General features: G+C 28.8%; 1 protein-coding gene and 1 long non-coding RNA gene across 2 annotated transcripts in view; one reads left to right on the top strand and one right to left on the bottom strand.

Annotated features, from left to right (window-relative positions):
* Window positions 1–5,842: 5,842 nt before the first annotated feature.
* Window positions 5,843–18,444, top strand: part of LOC119668427 — a 31,355-nt gene continuing 18,753 nt past the window's right edge. Inside the window, 1 exon segment of the mRNA XM_038077925.1 lies at window positions 5,843–7,005. Within this exon segment, the coding sequence (XP_037933853.1) occupies window positions 5,872–7,005 (1,134 nt within the window). The 5' untranslated portion in view covers window positions 5,843–5,871.
* The window catches only part of LOC119668428, a 45,839-nt gene continuing 41,907 nt past the window's right edge, over window positions 14,513–18,444 (bottom strand). The window contains exons 3-4 of the long non-coding RNA XR_005251491.1: window positions 14,665–14,929; window positions 14,513–14,593 (exon numbers count right to left, since the gene is read on the bottom strand). This is a non-coding gene — a long non-coding RNA (uncharacterized LOC119668428). The remainder of the gene's footprint in view (window positions 14,594–14,664; window positions 14,930–18,444) is intronic.

Below are 18,444 nucleotides of genomic sequence, written 5' to 3'. Positions count from 1 at the left end.
TTAATATTTATTTTAAATTTATATTTGTATGTATGAAGTATTTACGCTACCTGAATGTAAATCTTGGTATGATTATTGGTCAAAGCTCAACTGCTGTTAGTCAACAGTTCAATTATTAGCTATTTAAAAAGTTCCTATAGAATAGATGAAGATTTGATAGAATAAGCAAACTTATACTAGATTCATAAGAGGGTCTTGATTGTAATTTCAGCTGTCAAAAATTTCAAACTGACATCTGAAATCAAAAGGCAAAAATATCGATTCACACGATAAATCATTGTAATTTGATATGTCAGAATGTCATTGTATGATAACATATGGTAAATTTCAGATAGTTTAAAATTTAAAAATGTCGAAGATAGGAAATATTTTGATTATAGTGCAACAAATAAATTATTTAAATAAAAATATTTAGAGTTTCAAGAACGAAATTATTAAAAAAAAAGAAATACAACAATTAAAAAAAGAACTTGCAAAAAAACTTAAAGAGTTGTCTGAAGTATTTAAAAGATGATTAGGTTTCTTTTAGTTGTACTGGTACCATTGGTATGTACTTTCCTAAATAAATATGTACATCTTTTAACAATTTTACAATTCAATTCTTAAGTTGGCTGTCATATAGAAATTTATCCGTTACGAAAGGACGCTGTAGATTACTTCAATTATAAAGGGTGGTATTCCAACTTCTTATTGGCACTTGGGAAACAAAAATTAGTTTTATTTTCCTAAAATTGTTTAATAAACGCTAAATATGCAGATTCGTTTTGCTTACAGTAATATGAGCAGCTCAGGTCGATGCAATGATTCCAAAATTTATAAGAAATCTTTATTAAAATCACATATAATATCATGTCCTGTTCTGAAAGATATGAGCAAGGATATTTGCAATACTTTACTACTCCTATTTGTCTTGGAGATTCAGCGTTTAGTTTTTCGGAATATGTTATGAAGATTTACTCATTTCACATTACTTAAAGTACAATTCAAAGACCTTAAACTAAAAAGTTGTGGCAAATGCTTTTAGAATAATATATTAAATGCGCTAAAAGTTATCAAACCTGCATGTGTTTTGCACAACTTTTTAAATGAAAATAACGATTTTATTATTCTATTATATATTTTTATATATATATTATTAAAGTTCCAAACTTCAATGTCTCTGTCCATGTAAACTTGTTATTGAATAATCTTTTTTTTTATTAAGTAAATATAAATATTTACATTACACAAAATTTATATAATTGAAAGTTTCTACCTGTAGTGCACTCACCATTTTATTATATGTCCACGCATTTTAGCTATTTTCACAAAAGATAAACTTTTGCATTTTTCAACTATTTTCAAAAATATTTACTCTACTCATTTAATATGAACATATGAAATAACAGCTTTGTTTCATTTTGTATGAAATTTTCATTCATTCCTCAAAATTATTCGCAATAACACTAGTTTATACTGTGCTACGGTGAACTATCCACTTGAAAATTCACTTGATTGTGGACAAATTAGTAATTAATTAGCTAAATTAAATTAACTAAATTAGTTACTAATTAATTTTTAGCGCCGATAAAAATGAAATGGCATGAATCATATAATAATTTTATGGTCCATGACAGCCATTAACTCTAAAAGCGATCAAGGCAGAGATGAATAACGCAATTGAAACAAGCAAACACAGAAAATATATTTTTGAGTTACCTACATAAAAAAATAACGAGAATTTAAAAAAAAAACGTAAAATTTTAATTTTTATTCATTTTCTTTATTATCGCCTGTGTAAGTAAATTTCTTGAACTTACTTATTGTGAACTTGTTTTACTTTAATTAATAAAATATCCAGATTTGTGCATAAGAACATTTATAGGTTTATTAAAAAAATGACAACTATAATTATTATATAATATAAAATGCAGCACACAAGCAAAACACGTTCGACTTTTTCTCCTTAACAACCCGAACACCCTGACAACGAAACACGTCACAGCAGTAACACAAAAATTGAACCTTTTGTGCTTCGTGTTATTGAGGTTACCACCTTTCTTGTCCATCGCCTTCATACATGTCAACGCTTGATCCACTGAACGCTGGAGGTATGGCCTTTAGTTCACGCAGCGAATTCACTTTTATGGTTCCTATGGTCTCAAAACGTGTCTATGGACCTCGCAATGGCAATTTGAGTCGGGGGAAGAGGAAAAAGTCACACGGGGCCATATCTGAAGAGTACGCTTGGTTGATGATATTGATGGAGTTTTTGGTCAAAAACTGCGACACAACCAATGCTATGTGAACCGGTGCGTTATCGTGGTGTAAAATCAAAGAGTTTTCCTTCCATAAATCTGGCCTCCTTTTGCGAATGGCCTCACGCAAACGAAGCATAATGGCCAAATAATACTCCTTATTGACCGTTTCACCATTTGACCTTCCAAAAAGAATTCATAGTGCACCACACCACGAATATCGAAGAAAACAGTCATCGATTGTTGTTTGGTGGGCATGTCAAATTGATAGACCCATGTCTCATCACCAGTTATGATACGTTCGATGAATGGGTCACTATCCGCGTTGGAAATCATCTCTTTGGCCACATCACAACGACGCTGATTTTGAATGAAATTCAGCTAAAAATCGCCACACGAAAATTTTTCGACTTCTTTGTATAGACGCCAAACAAAACCTAATCGTACGATATGCGAATACAGAATGTGTATAATAGTGTTGCCAGCGTGAAAATAAAAAAAATTTACCGATTGGATAAGCTCGGGAATTCAAAAATTCTCGTTCTTTTTTGATCACAAGATGTATTATTTTAAGAAAGAAGCAGAAATTAGTAAACTAAAAACTTTTGCAACAAGATTTGAGATGGCAAAAGACTTTATCATATTGTACGGATGCCGGATAGACATCAGTTTATTAGGTAGCAGGAAAAAGGAAGACCACAGGCTATTATTTTCGGAATATTGGTATCAAACAAATTTTAGAACTGTTATATCCAGGATATCATGATGATATTTTATTGTAAAGTGCATCTCTTCATAAGATGAATAAAAATATTCGATGCATGCAATTTACATACATATATATTGCACATTTTGTTTCAATCTAAAACTAGTTCACACGAGAGTTTTGTTTGTAATTAATATCAGCTATCATATGTTATTAAATTATTCTTTGTTTCGAAATTTTTGACAGATCAAATTACAAATAAATCTTTCATGTGATTTCAGTATTATAAAAGAGTTTAATACGTTGTTCACATGACACTGGTTAATGATCATTAACTGATCATTTTGGCTTAAGCTGTTGCTATTATACAAGTGTTTGTTAGATTCAAAAGGCTATTGCTTAAGAGGTCTGGAGAAATAGTCTCTCGTTTTCTCACAGTTTTTCATTTTTTTTCTGTGTTTATTTGCATTCTGGCAACACTTTTTAAACAGCTGATGTGCTCTATTTTTTAATATGATTTTTTTGTTGTGGCATTATATATATTCATTATTGAAGCATTACTCTCAAACTGTTGGTTGTGGGTTAATTTACTACGCAGAATAGAAACCAAAAAGGACAACTCTTTGTGGTTCTACAGATTTCCTATTACAAGAGTTCATATCAATCAGTTCAACTTTCATAGCTTGATATCCTTTATAAAAGTTCATTCAGTTCAACTTTTGAGGCTTTGATTGGTTATAGATTTTTTCATATAAATCTCAAATATCTCCTCTCCGTCATTTTTACATAAATCAACAAAATGGTCATATGAGTGAGGGCAGCTTTCGGGATCCAACTTCATACGTCTTGCAGCGTAAACGCCATTTTTTTTTTTAACAATATGTCTTTATTTAATCGCTTTAAATTAAGGCCTAACAATAACTTTTAGAATCTTAAAGACTAATAATATTACATTACAAATTATTTTATATAAACATTCTACAATGAAATATAAAATTTATTTGTAAATTATTTCAAGGCGCCTCTCTATAAATAGCCACTACTTATTTACCAGATATCGCGGCGTATAAGTTGAATTAATCAGGGTGATCTTAAGGATGCAGGATGACGGGTTTATCATTCCGTTTTTGTCACTTTAATATAATTCTATGCAGTCCATATAAATATACGAAAGAATTTTCACATCATTATTAGAAAAACTATAAATAATCTATTTACAGAGTCGTCAACTTTTGTATAAGGTTCAATTAAAATAGTTGTCGTAAAATAATTTGAATGCCGAATGACCCGCTACTCCTTGTAATGCCGCCAAAAAAATAAATACTTTCACTAAACTAATGTTTGAAATTGTCTTCCTTTAATACTCAATGGTATCGAATTCTCTGAAAACTTCTGCTACATCAATACGTATTTCTTTCTCCTCTCTGCTTATTAAACAAATCAATCATTTAATTTTATTTTTTTTTTTATGACAGCTATGTGTAGTATTAGATCTGTGGAAGAAAATACTTTGTATGAAGAACTAAGAATTAAAGGAAATTCCTTATTGACATAAAATAATTTAAACAAATTTCAATTTTACGCTACAGATATATATGTAAAATTCCTTAAATCCTGCAAAAAAAAGATGATAAAAATATAAATAAAAGAAGATGAATATTTTCGAATGATGGATTTGTGCACATTCAAAGCGAACCAAAAAAGGAATGTTTTGCTTTCCTCCATTGATGATCTCGAATTATTTATTGCTTGAATTCTGTGAATTCGTTTTTTTTTATTAAATTATATATTCGCAAAGGATATGCTGTTTAACATTTGTTTCGCAGCAGGATATGATAGCACACAGACAATGAAATTTATAAATTACTTTAAGCTCCTTAAATAATAAATGTTACAATTGCATTCTTTCGCTCATAAATGGAAGTAGTAATATCCTTATAAATATTGTTTATCCTATTATGAGCTTAATAATATTAAACAAGTGTGGAGTTGTCAGAGCAACGCAATTTATGGCATAGAAACCACGTAACAGTCGAGCATGTGGCAGTTTAAGCACCAACAAGAGAATTGATAAGAATTACCCGTAATCGGGTACGAGTAAATTCAAGTGTGAAGGGAACGTTAACCACTGGCAGACATAAAGCAAAGTGATATGACAACAGAATGGCTGCAACTTAGTGTGGCAGGATAGCAACCGCTGATTAAAACAAAGCCAACAGTTGGTTGACCCCAGAACTGCTGGAACCACACCGCGTTTAAAAATACTCAGACTCAATACTTTGCACTACATTTGCGGCGGCCGTCACTGATGTGGTTGTAACTATCTTAAAGGCTTTAAGTTGGAAAATTATCATTTAATTGCCATGCAAAAATTAAAGGCAATAAAATTTTAGTGCAGACGACAATCAAAACAAACTTAAAGTGTTTTTGAATAACAAAAGCCGTCGAATTGGGAAATGCGCAGACGCAATTCTGCACACGGAGTACTTGCCTGTGGATGCTGTGCGACTTGGTAGCACGACTTTATATATGACTAGAGATTCTCTAGAGAATCTGTCTCGTTGAAAAGAGCAAGGATGCTTGTCAGCAGTTACGGTTCGACTGTCGTGAGATAAAGTTGCAAAAGACGCAGAGAATACATTTTGTGTCGAATTAAAAATGCCGACGGTAAAGACATTAACTGCAAAAAGTAAATAAAGAAACAAAACAAACCAAGTGTGAATCTATAAAATTAAAAACTTTAAAACTGTATTTATTACATATTAACTGGAAACGGATTGTATTTGTGAAAACTTAAAGAAAAAACTATTTTAAATTAAATTTTTTTGGAAAAAAAAATTATTTTTATAAATTACTTCACTCACATACAAAACACAAAAGAACATAACAATGGATTTACGTCCGCTTAGTTATGATGAAATTTGTCAAATGGAGATGTTGCATGCCGGCACAGACTTGCATACACTCGGTTCAAATCCCACCAACAATATTGCCGCCGTTGGGAATACTGGTGCAGCGACAGCAACGATGCTGCCCATTATGGTGATACCAACATCGATGATGCCACCAGGCACCATTTTAACAGCAACTACGCCCAGCAGTATAGATGGTGGCAATTGTGAGCATTTTTATCAATTGCAGCCCACTCACATACTAACAACCGCGCCGCCAACTGCTGCCGCCACTGCGGTCGTCAACAATACAGCAGTCAACGTCGCAAACTTACAGAACGTCAACTGCGGCATTGTTGATAACGATGGAACAGTAAATATATCTCAACCAACCCACCAAATACTCCAAGCACAACCCATTCTATTGCCGAATGAGTTACAGAAACAGCATCCACAACAGATTCCACAACAAGCCGCCAACGTCAGCAGTGGCGTTGTGCCAGCCACTGTCAACATATTATACACTGGCACACTCACAAAACCACGTCCTACTGTTGCACCCTTAACTCGTAATACTTTGGAAAGCGCCACATTGCCGCGTGGCTTTCAACCAAGCACATTTATGCCAACAGCGTTGTCTGTTGCTCATGCCGACGAAAGCGACTTTGAGGGCAGCGAATGCGGCACTAGCATTTCAGCCACAACATGCATACCACCTTTTCGTTTCAGCGGTTGTGGCATGATACTGCAACCTGCAACAGTAAGTACAGAGCAACATCCAAGCCACCCACAAAGTCAACAGAAACAGCATCAACAGCACCAGCAACATCAGCACGAGCCGCAAGTTGTCGGTTGTGGTTCGTTGTCGCATATGATGGGATCGTTTGCTGCCGCTGCGGGTGGTGCTATGCAGTCGGGTCGATTTGTTGGCACGTTGGCGGGGGTTAGTGCTGGTCTGTCCGGCACTCTAGGACGCAATCGGCGTTCGACTGCAACTACTGCTGGCAACAGTGGCCATAACACAGATAATGTTACACAAACTCCCAAACGTGTCTCGTTCAAAGGAGATAATTTACCGCCGGAGGAAATGCAGCTAGAGGATAATGGATTGCATGCGGATAGGTTCAATAATTGCTCCTATATGCATTTTGACAATTTTATGGATTATCAGGTGCGTGCCATATTATATGATTACAGCATACGTATATGATTGCAGTTGTGTGTGCTAAAACACAAAATAATTTATATAAAATTCATGTTTTCCATTCCATGTCCTGTTGTCCTTCTATAGCATTTGCGTGTCTCTGCTTGTTTATTGTTTTCAATTACATTTAAGTTAATTCAATTAAATTTAAATAAAATTAAACTGTTTTCACATAATGGTTTTAAGCTATTTTTTTATACAAATAAGCATTGCAAAATTTAATTGAATTTTATGTAAATTTCATAATTAGGCTCGCGTCACAATTTCCACTTGACAAAGTAATTTTTAGACACCCAATTAGCTGAAGTTAATTTGAACTGATTGAGCAGTATTTACTACCGTAAATCCGGCTTGATTTAGAATATTCTGACATAATATATGGAATTAATTATTTAATTTATTCATCAAATAAAATCAAGGGTAACTAATATTTATGTTAAAACAAACATACCTTCAGATTGCCAAATGAAACGTCTTTTATATATTAATTTTATAAATAACAAATTATTATTATATAGCTTATTACTTTTTAATATTTTATATATATATTTTGATAATTTAGTAATAATTTGTGATGACATAAAGTTAATTTTCTGCGGAATAAATGCTGCCATCTGTACTGTATTTAGTTAGTAATCATGGTAATTAACTACTGTTAGTTTTAAAAAAAAAACAACTTTACTATATAATGCAAAATCTACATATTATCAATTAAATCCTAAAAAAATTATTAAATGTAATGTAGAAAGAAGTCAACTTTTAATAAATGAACTTTTCATTACACTATTTTTACTATTAAATAAAAGGCTATGAATGCACCCCAACCTAAAAGAACTATTGTGCGCCTAAAAGCCCAACTAAAACAATTCTAGATTATTTATAAGTCTCGTAATTGCTGTGGGCTTAATTTTACATATTTGATTTGAGACTAAGATCCCGCTTTCAAGGTGGTCGTGTCTATATCTTGACGCCGCTGGGCAGTTGCATAGAAGATGCTCTGATGTTTCCTTCTCCTTATGACAGAGTCGACAGGAATAATTTTCTACCCCACCTATAATTTTCATGCGAAGTTACAGTGTCCTGTAAGAAGTTCAGTCTAGACTCATTACACTAAAACTACCTATTAAATTTTTTAAAAAAAACTTTTTTAAAAATATTTTATTTATTTAGTGCTGTTAGCTGGTTCAAATTTATTATCGAATTTTAATAGTTTTTACTAGCGCTACGTCAAGTATACATTTTCCACATTTGTAACTTCTTTTCTTACTTTAAATAAATTTCGTTATGGCTTTTTCGATTGGTAAATCTAGATTCAATCTAGACTTACTCTCGATGTATCAAATTTCGTTGCCCAGTTGTTAGTTGTGTTAGTAGAAATTTTTGTTTTTCACAAATACCTGTATCGAATCAAATCATAATTTATTTATCAAGTAATTTAAAATAACTGTTAATTTTATTGTGGTGATGCTACACTGGCAAAATGTCTGGAGTGTTATAAGTTAATCACGAATGTTGTACATTTTGTCTCAGATTTACCAACCGAAAATAAAATTGCACTGAAAGTGCATTAAAAGCACAACTCGATTAAGTGCAACCCATATTTAACAATCGAAAACGCCATTAATTTAATTCAAAGTTTTCCGCAGAGGTTATTAAAAGAAATTTTTTGTATGGGATAATTTATTTTAATGCTGTTATCTGGCACTTATTTTATAACTGGCATGTTTCTTATTTTTGTATTTCAGTGATTTTTACTAGAATTTCGTAAACGAATATCATGATTTTATAAATGTTTTTTAGAGAAATTTAATGCCATATTTTTTTAAGTGCTTTTGACTGGTGCTCATATACAAATTTTCTACAACAATATTCAAATCCAATTGGCTTTTTTATTTCCCGTTATATTTCTTAATTGTAATTGTATGTTACATTTTATGTAAACAATTAAATTGAATTGAGAGCTGGTTCACTTGAAAACTGATAGAGAACAAAAAGCAACAATTAACATGCAAAAACAATACTGACCTGAAGAAGAGAGTTAGTACACTATCTGTCGCAAATAAGTTTTTGAAAATTGAGATTTTATATTATCTTAGATATGAGAAAAAAGGGTTTGTCAGTAAAAAAGATATTCAGCATTTTGAATATCTGATTGCTTTACTTTTATAAATTATCTAAAAAATTTTTAATCTATACACTTAACCTAATTCAAAATACAAGAATTATTTCCAAGACCACGGATGATGAGGATTTGGCAGTACTCGAAACAGCTGTGTAAATTTTTGCTGTTGTAGTTCACTACTGCCAAATATGACGAAGAATATAATTTTTAAATAGAATAATTCCAGCAGTTGTTTTAATATAGTATACAATTATTATATTGTAATTATTATAGAGTGCTTCTATGTACTGATACTGGGTCGTTAGCAAAACTCGAAACAGCTGTAGAATTAGTCAATTCTTAGTCAAATTCAATGAATTATTGTTGGACCATTACTATTCAAAAATATTAATTATATTAATTTTTTATCAAGCGCATTCTAAAACCCACTTCCATATTCCATATTCTTCATCAGTGGTCTTTGAAAGTAATTATATCTTTTCAAATTTGAACCGTGATCTTGTGGGTTAAGACGAAAAACCAACATACATTTGCGTTATTCAAACTTAGAATTTTGTCAATTATTGTTGTTATAGTAATTTTAAAACTAACCCATAAACTAAAGCTATATAAATTAACTTAACTGCTTGATTTTATATTCTTGATAGCTTTGTTGGATTGTTGAATTTAACAAAGCATTAAAGTTACCTGACATTTATATAAATGTTGTAAAATTATTCAAGAAAAAGTATTTTATCCAAACTATTTCTGATTAAGTTACATTCACTTGAGAAACATTTTAATGTTATACATTTTATAATAAAAAAATGTTTACATAAATGATTTAACATGGTCTCAAGTGTATGGAATTTAAAACAAAATCAATGTTAAAAAGCCATAACTCTTCCCTGAACTTACGTACTCTCTTGTATAAAAATTAAAAATTTTGATTTATTTTTTATGTTTTTTCACAACGACTAGCATCTTTTAATGCATCATAGTTAGCTGACGTTTTAGACAGACACCGTAACGTAAATGTAGAGTTAAGTTCAGATTACGCAAAAAAATCTCATACAAAATTCATGGTGCATCCGGAGTTCGGACTTGAATACCGGACTCAGCTGAACTAAATTATTCACTGCTTGTTGTGTTATTTTTGTCATTTTTTAGTTTCACTTTGACATTTTCAGTCCCAGTACACATTTTCAGTACTTACACATTGAGGCAGCCGATATATTTGAGCATGAACGATGGAGTTTGTCTTCGAAGTCTGGATGTTGTTTTTTCCACAATTTTTTCTTTTATAAAAACGTTTTTGTCATTTAACTTAACCCAAACTTATTTGTTTATCTCCATCGAGTAACTTTAGTTTGACCCTCATTTGCAATTTGGCAAAATGTAACGCAAGTATAAATTTTCCACATTTGCAGCTTTTATTTTTTACGTTTGCTGCTTTTCGTACTTAAAATAAATTTTGTTGAGTTATTTTAGTGGAATTCAGCTGCTGCTTTATCTGGAGCGTTTCATTGTCCTTCGCCATATTGGCCGCTTAAGTGCATTTAATCATAAAGTTCACAAATTGTTATATCTTACGTTGTCCTCTGACACTGTTTTTGTTTTGTGCTTTCCAACCATTTCATTTTTCTTATTCCTCGTCCTTGTTTACTTCAGTCGAATTTTCTCTGCTCTCGGTCACTTAAGTTTTGATTAAAAATCTTTTAGTGTATTTGAAATCTTTATGTATTTTAAAAAGTTTACGAAAATCAATATTTAAGTCTATTTTAAATTTTTCAAATATGAGAAACTTGATTTTTTGGGAAATATATTATATCAATTACATCTTTATTTAAAAACCATCCCCAAGTAAACACAGGTTAGAGCGTCTAAGCTATTCAGTAAAATAGAGGTTAGCCCTAACATATTTTTAGCTGCTCTTAAAAGATTTCAAGCGATAGGACAATAGAGATATCTGCTCTGTCATACTTTAAAGAAAAAATGGAATATTATAATAAAAATGATGTAGGTTACCAAGTTTTCCCAGTGTTGATCAAGATCAAAGGAAGCACAACCAGAAGAGATAAAGATGTTAGCTATTACCAACTTAATTAAATAAGATTTCTTAATTATATCAGACATATATCTTTGCTTAGCCATTATATCAACATATTTTAACATAAACAATATTTCTACCAAAACTTTAAATATAATACGAAATAATTGAATATTATAGTATTTGATCATAACGAGACGCTCGAAAATATTCGAACAACATATTATATTTGTGTGAGGAGTAGTCCGGATACTTTTTGAGCAGAAGGTATTTATATAAATCAAATCGAAAATAAAGAGAAATCTTGAGACGAGCTTTCTGTGTTGCTCGATTCATTTTAAGAAGCTTACACATGTCATTTGCTATATTCAAATGTTCTTGTAAGAGTATACTAGTGCTATTGGAATCAAATGTTATGAATAAACATTTTAAAGTAATAATATAATAAATAAATAAAAATATATAATAAATAAATATATATACTAAAATAAAAAAATAAATAAAATACAATAAATAAATAAAATTTAATAAATAAATAAAATTTAATAAATAAATAAAATATAATAAATTAATAAAAATAATAATATATTAAATAAGAATAAATAATAATATAACAATTATATGATAGTATAAAAAAAAAATAAAAATAAATAATTATATAATAAATAATCAAGAATAAATAATAATACAGCAAATAAATAAAAATAATAATAAAATAAATAATTAAAAATAAAAATAAAAAATAAATAAATAAAAATAATAATAATACAACAAATAATAAAAAAATAATAATATAACAAATGAATAAAAATAAATAATATTATAAATATATAAAAATAAGTAATAATATAATAAATAAATAAAAATAAATAATATTATAAATAAATAAATACAAATATAAAAAATAGATAATAATAATATATAATAATATAAAATAATATAATAATAATATAAAAAATAAATAATAAAATAATGAATAAAAAAATCATAGTAAATCAAATTAGGGTAGAGTTGCGACCTTGGGCTCCAAAAATCTCTTTATATTATTTCTTCTTTAAATTATTTTATGTATTCATATATTAAATCATATTATATCAAGTCAAAATCATTTTTAATATAAAATAACAGCTATTTTTAACGAAATATATCATAAGTTACACAAAAGTACAGAAAATATGATGAGGAGTTGTTGGATAGCATAAAAAAAGATTCGGTGGGTTGGGATGTACTGAGTATTAGTGAGTAAAAATTTAAATCTAAATTTTATTCTATTAATCTTTCTTATTTATACAAAATTTAATAACAATAACTGATCAATAATAAATTATTAAAATTGATTTATGTTGTTCTAAAAATAGTTTAAAAATAATAATATCAACAACAGAATCATTATCAAATATTACAAGATCAGAGACCCCGTAGTATGATTGATTCCAATTTAAGTATATAAACGATCATTTACATATTCGACCTCTGCTTTAACGACGTTTCTAGTGCGACAAAGTATTTATAATTGAAATATATTTTTATATTTATCCTTTAATTTAGCGCATGGTGTTCTTCATTAACACACAAATAATGAGTATCCTTTTAACAAAAATTGTTAAAATTTGATTATTTCTTTCCTTATCACAAATATAAATAAAACACACGCCTTTGTTTTAATATACCCTTGAAATATAAAAGAACCCATAGTTTATTTTACTTTTTTTATTTAATTTTTATTGTTTGTAATCAAACAGTAAAGAGATAATATGCTATATCATATATTAAAGTAATAAAAGTTTTTTTTTGAAATAATAAAGTAGCCTTCACATTGAGGTTGCCTTATACAAAGCATACAATTTATGTATATATATATTTTTTTTATCAATATTCTAAATTTATAAATTTATTTTAAATATTTTAAAAATGGAGTTTGCATTTGAATTACAGATTAATATTTAATTATTCATACATAAATTCGATAAAAAATATATTTTATTTACATTAAAATTATATTAAATCGTATAAAATGCTAAAACGCATTATTACTTTCAATCAGTCGGAATTCCAAAGATTACAATAAATAGTTCCATGAATTGAACAAGGCTTATGAATACTGCTGAATCCATTGAGTAATTTTAATAAGACTTCCTAAACCCACTAAAGCAAATTACTATGGATACAATTATCATTAACGTCAAAGCAACACGCTTTTGATTTACACTATTGTGCTTTTGTATTTATAATGAGTTTATCTTAACTTTTAAGAAATTAAATCTACGTAATTATAATTATAAAATTTATTGGTACACCGACCGAACAATGGGAACTATTATAATAGTGAGTTGAAGCAATTATAAAATAATTTTTTTTTTACAATTTTACTAAATAATATTAAGTTAGGTTAAACAACTACAAATAATTCATAAAAATAGTTTTAAATTTCAACAAAAAATATTTTTTATTTTTAAACTATAAAATTTTGAATTCATTATTTATTTTTTTTTTTTTCTTATTGTTTTTTAATAAAAATAAATTTAATATTATCTTTGGTTTAGATCTATACTAATTTATTCGATAGTAAGACTTAAAAGTACTTTAAAACTAATTTTAATCTTAATTTTATTTAATTTTAATTATTTATTATATGACATTTTTAAACTTTATTAAATAAAGCGTTAATAAATTATTTTGAAATTTGGTTTGATATAAAAACCATATTATGAATAATAATATTAATATAATTAAATGGAAAACATGTATGAAGTTACTTAAATTCTTAATATTAATTTAATGCTAGTATTCTTTTTTTACAACAAACCCATGAATAGCCAAATATAAAATTTTGTATATAAATTTAAGAAAACTAATGTTAAAATAGAAATAATTCTTAATTAAAACAAAAACTGGTTAAACACAGAAAAATTATGTATATATTTTCATAAATACATATGTTGAATCAGATCACACTTTATTTGTCAAGTCATCTAAAACAAATGTTAAGTTAAGGGTAATCTAGAGTGTTGTAAATTAATCTCGAGTGCTACATATTTGGCTAGAAATATACGAAGCGAAAATAAAAATTTTACTAAGAGTGATTCTCGTTGGAAAATGTTACCCAAGATTTACCAATCGAAAAAGGCATAATACATACTGTCTTCTTTCAAAACCAAATAAAATAAGCAGGTAATGATCCCACAAAAAAAAATAACCCATAAATCCTACACAATTTTTTTCATTTATATTATATTTTACATTATGTGCTTTTAAAAGCAAATATCATATACGTCTGTATAAAAAACATATAAAAAATAATAGAAACGAATGCATGTATTGTTTTTATTAAAAGAGGAATCTACATCAAAACAATTACTGCAAAATTATATTTCTTCTTTAAATTCATCCGGTTTTTGAGTTCTCTATTAACAAAATATAAAATGAAGTGATATTATTATACTTGATCACACATCTTTTATATTAATATTCATACTGTTGGTGTTTCCGGAATCTGTAACAATCAAAAGTATATGTGTATACGATAACGAATAATCGGAAAAGCTGACAGGTGGCTATCCCCCGATCTGTAAGTACTTCTTACGGTGACATTGATATTGCCCAACTCAGAAGGCGCTGGGATAACATTTTCAGCCTGTGGATTTTCTGATCTATTGCTTGTTGATGGTCTTTCTTCTCTTGCCCCAATTGATGAAGCACCAACCTCAGATAGTTGTTGATTATTATTTTCCATTTTGTCTCTAAAAAAAAAATATAAAAAAAAAGTAAAAAGTTTTACTTGAGATGTGATATGTTCGTTAGCACCAAACAACTTTTTATATGTTATTTTTGATAATTATTAGTAAAGAAATTAGCTTTGTTATTGCTGGAACTTTAATGCCCATTATAACAAATTAGTTTTTTTTAGAATAAGAATACAAATTTATGTAATAATATTTAATCTTAATAAAATATATCAAAAAAAAAAAAATATTGCTTTGCAACATAGTTGCAAAAATAATAAAATAAAATAAAAAATTTTAGGAGTTTTTACAGTATCAGTCCTAAATTCATCGGATCTTTATTATTTTTTTATTTAAAATAGTTTTCCTTCGAGGTAACACAGTACTGAAAAATTTTCAATAAAGTTTTTACAATTTATTTTTGTCTCATCGGCCGGAATTGCCATATGTACTCATATCTTGATCAAGACCTTTTGGTTGATCGAGATATAGCCGAAACAATTTCTTTTCATGATTAATTTCAGGACAGGAAACAGTCTAAAGTCACACAAAGCCGAAGTCTCGCCGAAGAGGGGGTGTTTTAATCCATATACTACATATTAATGTTTGGGAGTTCGTTACACCATTCCGAAGACGGTCGATTTGAAAGTGCATAAAACATTTCACCTCCTAAAGAAAAAAAAAAAAATTAAGGTACCTACGCTAGATGATCGATAATAATGACTCATTATCTAACTACAAAATTCATGTACCATGAACTGGTTTCATTACGCAACAAAATCTACCATAATGTATCAAACTGTTTAAGTTCACGAATTTTACTATAATCTAAAGCTACTGTTGTACAAAAGTGATATGCTTAAGGATCGCTAGTGAATCCGAAAATTGGGCCATGCAAAAAGTACTCTGATTTCTCAGTCGCTTTCAAGAGAAAACTTTGAACAGCTATCAAACACCAACTTAACGACGTAGCTTGCTCAAAATTAAAAAGTTGCCCACTGGTAGATTACAGCTGACAGCAGCACTATTGCATTTGGAGTAACTACGTGAGAAATTCAAAAAGTCACTGACTTATCAAACCGCCCTAGTAATGATATATAGAATCCGGAGAATATGTTTCGCATGAACAATAAAGTACCAGCTTGTAGAGCTCTTTGCGGAATTTATTATAGTAGACTACAGCGAGGTAATCTCTGCTTATTTTGGAAGGAAGAAAATGGACAACTTTCTTGAAGTTGAAGGAGACAATGACCCGGTATCAAGTATGATTGCGATAATGATAATTTTGTGTCGTTTTGTTCATTTAAATTACTTTATCAGGAAGAGTACTATACGAATTTTACAAACAAATTAATTTGTGAATAAAAATCTGCTACTACATTAGAATTGTTTCTCACCTTCTATCCTGCTTTAAAATTAAATAAACATATAAACAAGAATTTAAGTGCAAATTAAGTAAATGTTTCGGTTCAATTTTACAGTTTATAATTTTTTGTATATGTACTTTATAATTATATAGTTCGATCAACATAATTACCATAACTGATTCATAAAGACCACAAATATATTATTGTACAAAATGAAGAAAATATTGCAGTATTCGTTTTCAATTGATTTAGTGTGGTGATTTTAGTTTTAGATAGAAAAATAATAGTATGATTGAAAGCAGTGTATTTTGAATACTTATTGGGATAGGGGATGTCAAAGAGAACAGTAATAGAAAAAATCTTCAGTGAAAAAAAATGATAAATACTTCAAAAACGTTTCTTTCGAATAGCTTAAGTCCTTATATCTATTACACACTAAACGATACTATAAATCGTCTTTGATGAACCAGTACAGACTACAAATAAAAGCCAACTGCTTTCATATCGTATCTCTCAGTTGTTGAATTCTTATTTAGACTTTGATTTGTGAACAATTTTTGTGCAAAAACATATTGCTATTTATATTTAACATACTACACAGTTCCATATAAAGAGTGCATTGCCGCAACATTATTTAAGTCCTCCTTTAGTTTCACATGTATTTCAGTTTCCACCTCTATATGCACCAGATATGTTGCCAGTTCACAATATCCTTTGCTGAAATACAGCTTACATAAAGTCTAATCTTTTGTAAGAATTTTTGAAAAAGACAAGACAAGTACTACACTACTTTGGTTGTCAACACTTGAAATGCCATCAAATGACATACTTTGATACCCGACAAATCAGGATTCTTGATTCAAAATTAACTTTAGCCAAAAAGTTACGAGAACATAATACACCAAATAATAAACCAAGGTTTCTTTGACAACTAATTGCCAATATTGTTTGAATTTTCAAGAATCGTTCACCACAGCCAAGTTTATAGTCCTGGCAACCAGGCTTTGTAAGCTGCTTATCAGTTAAGCGATTTCAAAGAAGTTGGGTTAAAGCAGTCTACAGTGTTGTTGTTTCGTATGTCCCTCTCCTACTCTGAACGTTTGTAACTCTGAACGATAGTAACTTAAAAAATAATTTCAATTTTTTTATATACATTAATTAAAATATAATTTACAATTAAGATCCTTTGTCTTAATAAAAATTTTCTTAAATACCCTAAGGATAAAATGTAAAAAATTAATTTGGCTGCTACTGTTCAGCTCATAAATAATTATTATCATATCAAAAAAAAAAAAAAAATTAATTAAAACCAAAAGCTTTAACTCTTTTTTATTACTTTATAATTTACATAAATTTTTACACAATTAATCCATTTTCACTTCATTGCATTAAATTGAAGTACAAGTTTCCAAACTTTGACTTTTTAACTCTGATAAGCCATTAGTTGCCTCTGCTCCTTCTGTTAATGTCCTATTAAAATTTCAAAAATTTATGCAAATCTTGAATCAAAAAGTTTCATGTCAGATGAGTTTGCAAGAAAAAAAAATTAATTATGCTTTCGACTTTGTGCGTTTTTATGTAAAAATGGTTGAGATACTTTACGTTATCGCAACTGAAAGATACAATATGTACTATGTGGGTTCTTAGAAACCTACACATAATACTACATATGCCAAATAATTATTATTAATGATCAAAAACGTTTTTCTTAAAAGCACAACAACAAATGAACATTCAAGAAAATACATTTTCCAGAAATTCATATAACCGCACATAAATTTTTAACGACTTTCAGCAAAACAATCTTACATCCGCAGGAAAATTTGATAAAAATATGAATACATTTTTAACAAAACAAAAAAAAAATCATTTTTCATACATAAACAAATTACTGATAACCGATGTAAATAAATAAAAAGGCTTTCGAAAATAAACGGCAGGAATTTCTTTTTTGCTTAAAAGCAGCAAATAAATATTAAAAACGGTTGTAAAAAATGCATTGCGTCCATATCGTTATATAAATGAGATTCGTGGTATTTTGCACTTTTTGTTAAAAGCATTTTCTATATATTTTATATTTAATCGTAAATTTTATTTAAATTGATTATTGAATATATTCGCAACAACTCTTTTAAACGTCACTCTATTGAGTGCTTCCAGCATATA

Source organism: Teleopsis dalmanni, chromosome 1, assembly GCF_002237135.1.
Source record: "Teleopsis dalmanni isolate 2A chromosome 1, ASM223713v2, whole genome shotgun sequence".
NCBI classification, from domain to species: domain Eukaryota; kingdom Metazoa; phylum Arthropoda; class Insecta; order Diptera; family Diopsidae; genus Teleopsis; species Teleopsis dalmanni.
This window is presented reverse-complemented; position numbering and strand designations above follow the sequence as displayed.